A 6,519-nucleotide genomic window follows, 5' to 3' on the forward strand; every position below is an offset into this window, starting at 1 on the left:
GGGAAAATCGTTTTCCTAAATTTAAGCTTTTGAAGGAAAAAAAGTTTGAAGGAAAATATTTTCTGTTGATTCATTTTCCTAAATGAACCAAACGCTGGAAAAATGAGGAAAACGTTTTCTTGGAAATTGTTTTTCGCAAAACAAACACACCATTAAAGTCCTTCACAAAGTGGCCTTGAAATGGAAGTAAAGGCAATGATTGAACCACTCCCGCTGAAACGACAGAGAGGAAATTACAAGGTACGCAGTTGTCTTCACTGCGTCTGTGCAAGTGGTCCTCCAATTTTGGGAAGAAAACAACAAACGCGATGTATAGATTCGACCATAGAACAGATACGTCGAACACACAGCTAGTCTCATTTTCATATGTTTAATAGCCAAAATCACCAGAGGTTCTTCGTTTTCAGCACAACACCGAATCACCCATCTTTTAAAACACAAGAAAGCTTCTCGGCAGCGTCAGCTACTGTTATATAGCAAAGCAGAACTGTTCTGGGCTCAATAGTTAATAAGTTATACACCGTGTACTGAGTGAGCATAGCTATCTAATACGAAAGAAGGGGCGTTACCATGACGAGGCCCCAACGTTCAAGCTCTATAGCTTGAATTAGAGGAAGATCTGTCAATGCAGATCATCAAGAAGCGCCCTTCCACATGATTTGGGCGCTGAACTGGTGATGGACCGAGCACCGAAAATGGCCTCCCTCGACCTCCTCTAAGATTGGATGATAAAAGTGATCATGGATGAAGTGCCGCAACCTTTTGAGACAAAGCGTCGACAGCCTCATCATCAGCCTCTGCAGTTGGTTCCGCCTGTCAAAACAGGGGCAGGAGGGGGAGAAAAAGGAACGTGCAAGAGATGGTGAGATATACTTAACATAAATTGTAAAAGTACACTTGATTACTGGATAATCGAAAATTTAGCAAAGACCACCCAAAAGGACAAGGGAAGAATCCAGTAAGCACATAAACTTTTACAGGGATTTCTCAGGAAATATGCAGGGAAGAAAAATCTTTTGGACACATTCAAAAGCTGAGCTACTACGTGTTGAAGTGAAAAGAACCACCTAGGGATGTGCCTTCTCCAGCAGAAAAAAAAATTATAGAACTGAACTATTTGAGCCAGACACATATATAAATCCAACTACCATTTACATGCAGAAAGAGATGTTCCACGAGACAAATGACCTTCCAAATGGAAGAAGAAAAAAATAATGGCAGCTAAACACTAGCATCAATTCCAACATACTCAAATATGTGGTCAAAAGTTAAAGTAGGAACTAAATCACAAGAACCAATTATTATAGTTTACAAGAAAAGAACACATCGATTGATACTGGGTTCTCAAAATGTCCCAGAAAAACCTGTCATATAATTTTACAAAGGCATCTTGGATTTTGAAAATGCTTGAAAACTTATCTCAATCCCCTAATTTAACAAAACAAGCTATAGCCATCAATAGGATTGCATACCCACAGGGCGATTGAACTCACATAAGCAACCACAAGTTTAGATCTAACTCACCTCGGCTTCCCTTCCCTTGACAACAACGCACTGGGAAGCACTTATGCTAGAACTCTTCAACAAGCTTCGAGCATTGCAGTTTGTTGTGTAAGGGCCATTTTGTGCGTCCCCATTTTCTGTACCATTAGACTGATGCGTCCTCGGAGGGCTATGAAGAGTCGTAGCTACAGAATCTGTGCTCCGCTTTTCATTATCACTTTTCTGTCCAGCAGCTCCATCCTTAGGTTGCCAAACCCTCTCTCTGAAGGCGAGAAAAAACAGAAGGTAAGTCACATTCACTAAAAATTACATAGCACGTTTGTCATCCGAGAAGATAATAGGAGATAAGCTGAAAAGAGTTGTACAAAACTATTGCGTCCATTTGTTAAGCTGAAGATAGGTACAGGGAAACTAAAGCTACAATTTAAGCTATGAATCTAATTATGCATCTCTCAAACTCAAAAGAAAAATACTCAATCTCACAATACACGTACCTAGGCAAAGAAGCATGCTGCCTCTGTAGGGGAGTACTTCTTTCACCTTTCCCATAGTGCTCCTCAAGATGTGCAAACTGCCTCTTAAACCGATCAACACCACTAATTGACAGAAAAAAATACAACAGAGGATTAACGGTTGCTAAAACACAGTATAACCATAAGGAAAACTGCAAGGATATGATATGCACACTTCAATATACATGGCTTGCGCATGTATATGAGGCATGACATTAAGAGAAAAAAAATCAAAATAAACCATAGACTATAAGAAACCAAATTCAAGACACTAGGCAAAGCAGATAACCACAGATCCTCTCGTATATGGTTTGGAATCAATATTACTCAATCTAGAGACCTGCAGAAACACGTCACCTACTACAGCAAATAAATGAACAAATAAGTGTGAACAATAAGCAACAAACTCTTCAATCCTTATCGCTGCACCTTCCGGAGCATCTCCAACCCCTCCCCCCACAAACCAACCAAAAAATATATGTATATAAAAATATAAATAGGAGGAGAAAAAGGTAAGAAGAGATCACACCTTGGGTACATAAAGCTCATTTGATCACCACCACGAAGATGCTCCTGGAGCATTTGAGGATGATACTCTAGAATCTGTATACTTCGAATTCACGAAAAATCACTGTTAAAAACAATGGGCGACAGTGACCAGAAAGTTGAACTGGTGCTCAGATTTTGTAGCAAACCTCACGGTAGATTAACTCTCTGACATCATCCTTTGTGACTTTTCTCCTTTCAAACTCAAACTCCAGCTTCGAAATGGGATGAGTAGACAGTTCCCTATCCACATTCGACAGTCCACGGAAATAAGGATCAGCTAGGGCCTGTGTTTGGAGAACAAAAATATCAATGAGGACCTGATCAAAAAATAAAATCAAAGCATACTAGCTGCAAACAGCTATCAGATGTTTAACTGCATCTGCTCCATCATCAGAATTTAGGAGTAGATTCATCAATCAATTTAGAAAGCCATGTAACTGTGCCTGACCTCTTCAGCACTTGGACGATCTTTAGGATCAAACGCAAGTAGACGCTCCAGCAATTGCAGGGCCAATGGATCTGCGTTAGGAAATTTTTGGGAGAAAGGAACTGCTTGCTTCTTCCTCATGCTACTGAGGTACCTTCTTGCTTTTTCATTGCGAATCTGCCAATATTACAAGATATAAATCATTAACTAAGGTAAAAGAAGGAAGCCAATTGCTTCATTAGGTGATGTTAATCTTGTGAAAATTAACACAGATACAAAATGGGTGCTAAATTAATTAATTGAGCAGAATAGTTTGCAGTGACAAGATAAGAGTGAAGTTCGAGGAAGCAAAATATTATTATCCAAAATGCACCGATAACTGCTTTCTATAACTAACCCTTGCAATGGTCTCAGGTGGAGGAGTTCCAAGTAGATCAGTCATGATGTCCAGTTGGTGCACCACATTTTTACCCGGAAACAGGGGCTTTCGCGTGAGCATCTCCGCAAATATACATCCTATGCTCCAGATATCAATTCCAGGGGTGTACTAGAAAGCAACAACAAAACAACTGAGAACTTGCAAGATAGTCCATAAAATGATTAACAATTAATAGGATCTCATGCACCCAAGGCAACAGTAATGTGCCTATTCTTAATGACATGCATATGAAAGGGCATAATCCAACTTAACAACAAAGAAGAAAATATATATAAAGTTCAATATATTATACTCTACGGACATAGATACTTCTAATAATCAGCATGTGAAATCTAAATTTTTTAACAGCTTTCCTAAAAAAGAACCAGTATGTTATATACAATGCAAATACAACAGCAGCTTACCTTGGAGAAAAAGGAGCCACAGAGTTCAGGAGCTCTATACCATCGGGTAGCAACATAATCCTGCACACAATAAGAAATTTACCAGATAAGTACCTAATGAAGGATCTTGTGAAGAGCAACGTTAAGTAACATATATTGTCTCAGTAGGGATGGACCACTTACCGTCCAGAAAATAGATGATGGGGCATCATTGAAAGATACTCGCGCAAGCCCAAAATCACAAATCTTCAATTTACAGTCAGCATTTGCAAGAATGTTTTTTGGTTTCAAATCGCGATGGAATACATTCGCTGCAATATTAGGGGAGAAAGAAGATGTAAATTCATCTAGAAGAAAGAAGTCAACCAAAACAACAAAGTAGACACACCTGAATGTATATATTTAAGACTGCGGAGGAGTTGGTACAAGAAAAATTGGTAATGTTCGGGTGTAAGATCATCATTAGCCCTAATTACTTGGTGAAGATCCGATTCCATCAGCTCAAAAACAACATAGATATCCTTGAATTCTCGCCGTGATGGAGGAAGCATTATATGTTTAATTTCCACGACATCAGGATGGCGAAGCAACCGGAGGAGCTTGATCTCTCTCAAAATCCGGGTGGCATCAGAAACATGCTCAAAGACATCATTGATTTTCTTAATGGCAACTTTTTCTCCAGTACGAGTATCGACTGCAGAAGCAACAACTCCATAACTTCCTTTTCCAATCACTTCTTGAATATGGTAACGGCTAGCCTCACCATACTCAGTAAAAAATTCTTTTTCGAGAGCTCCCTGCATTAAGACTAGGCAACCATTAGTCATATACATACATTCTGCAGCAGCATGTCTGATAAGACTAGTGATGGTAAATTAACAGTTTAAGTACTACATACATGCTACAGAAAAGTCTTTTGAAAGATGAAACTGGATGCAATACCAAATTGTCACTAATGAACTTCAACAGCTCACACATCAATTAATGAACGAGCAATGAATGTAGATACATCAGATGAGAAAAGGACCGCTCTCAAAAGGTAAGGTTGACTTGCTACTTTCACTATGAAATCCTACCAGCTATCTATGACACTGACGATAACATCCGTGGTGACACCATGGATATGGAAACAGTCCAGCATATTGAAGACCGTTAAAGTTGATCAGGATTGAAAAACAACAGAGAGGGGTTAAAGCTAACAAATTAATCGATGAAGAAAAATCACGAGTCTCCAGGTATTGAATACCTCCAGATCTCTCAGTGCAAATACATGACAAGAAGGACCCCCTAAAATAGAAGTGCCATTATATCACCGTCCTTCAAACAATCATTAATCTAAGAATATTTCAACCCCACTTCTCAGTTATAATGCCCACTGGGTATCCATAGGAATCTATAGTTCTTTCTTAGAAACTTCAACCAACTGAGATCCACATCATGAATTCTGAAAGACTCGGACGAGACAAATCTACCAACGGAGCCCGAACTCCATGCGAACTATCTCCTGCTCAATCAGAAGTCAACCAATACCGTGGAATCAAATGAAAACTGCCCAAGTCTTCCGGATGATCCTATCCGTACCCAGTAAACGAATATTCAAAGGAGCAATAAATCACACAGCTTTCGTCGTATTGACACAACGCCCACCAGCCTAATCCATACTACATCGGGAAAAAACCCACTCCAACCCCATTCTCAAAACTGACAAACAGAAACAGATAAACCAGACCCACCAAGTAAAATCAGCAAATTGCCACAAGATGCTCAACGGGATCATAATCCATAAAAAGAAAAGCTGACCTTTTTATGGGAAGCCACGGCCATGGGACCGAAACTGAAGTGATACCGCTTGGGCACCTTGATGGAGCTCAAGCCGGAGAGGTCGAAATCCTCGACGACCGAAAGCTCTCGCTCTTCTTCTTCCTCCTCCCCTCCTCCTCCTCCTCCTCCTCCTCTTATCACCGACGACCGCTTGGCGCGTGACTCGCTCACGGGAGCACCGCTGCCCTCGCCGAGACCGCAATCCCTTTCGCTGTCGTCGCCTTTCGGATCGTGACTACCGGCCAGGGACGTGGACGTGGACGCGCGACGTTGATGGAACCAGCGGCGTACTCCGTCAACGAAACCTCCACTCCCCATATAAAACCCCGAACCGGCGAGAGACGAGAAAAGAAGAAAACTTCACCACACGGGATGATGAAATCTTGCTGGGTCGCCTAGGCAGCCTGGAATTCGCACCATCGAGCAGCGACTGGGTCTCCCCACTTCTCTCTCTCTTCTACCCTGATCGCGGCAATGTACATACACAACGTGGGTCGCCCTCTCTCTCTCTCTCTCTCTCTCTCTCTCTCTGCGCCGCACTTCTCGGCTACGGCGTGCGGAAGGGAGAGAGTAAAGCTGACGACGATGGGGGGTAAGGACGAGGGTCGTGCTGCGAATTGGCGAATGTCGTGGGGAGGTGTGTGTGCGTGTGTATATATATAAAGGCGAGGCCTTTGAGGTACGGTCGGATTCGGGCAGGGGCGTGGCGTCGTGGGTTTTCTTTCGATCGGTCGAGGGGGGATCGAAGGTTTCAGGATCGCAGGTTCGCTGCTTTCCTCGTCGCTGCCCCCCGCTCTGCTCGTGCGCTGGACTACAGCCGAACTACAGCCGATGACGCGCTTCCAGCAGCGCTCTGCTGGACTTTCGCACACCACTTGTTCCTCC

General features: G+C 42.1%; 1 protein-coding gene across 1 annotated transcript; it reads right to left on the minus strand.

The window, feature by feature from the left end:
- Positions 1-334: 334 nt before the first annotated feature.
- On the minus strand, positions 335-6,519 carry LOC104422185 (mitogen-activated protein kinase 9). Its single transcript, XM_010034438.3, has 11 exons — positions 5,614-6,519; positions 4,202-4,610; positions 3,997-4,124; positions 3,835-3,894; positions 3,389-3,538; positions 3,013-3,168; positions 2,711-2,848; positions 2,545-2,618; positions 1,998-2,099; positions 1,525-1,765; positions 335-813 (listed from the first exon to the last, which is right to left on the minus strand). Exons 1-11 carry the CDS (start codon positions 5,950-5,952, stop codon positions 739-741), a joined length of 1,872 nt encoding a protein of 623 aa, XP_010032740.2. The 5' UTR covers positions 5,953-6,519; the 3' UTR covers positions 335-738.

The sequence above is a fragment of the Eucalyptus grandis genome, chromosome 2 (genome assembly GCF_016545825.1).
Source record: "Eucalyptus grandis isolate ANBG69807.140 chromosome 2, ASM1654582v1, whole genome shotgun sequence".
NCBI lineage: Eukaryota > Viridiplantae > Streptophyta > Magnoliopsida > Myrtales > Myrtaceae > Eucalyptus > Eucalyptus grandis.

Coding starts and splice junctions, on each gene's coding strand:
- LOC104422185 (XM_010034438.3), bottom strand. CDS start 5,952: ATGGGGAGTGGAGGTTTCGTTGACGGAGTACGCCGCTGGTTCCATCAA. Junction 4,125..4,201: donor TCTTAAATATATACATTCAG/GTGTGTCTACTT, acceptor CTAATATTGCAG/CGAATGTATTCCATCGCGAT. Junction 814..1,524: donor TCAAGGGAAGGGAAGCCGAG/GTGAGTTAGATC, acceptor CTGTTTTGACAG/GCGGAACCAACTGCAGAGGC.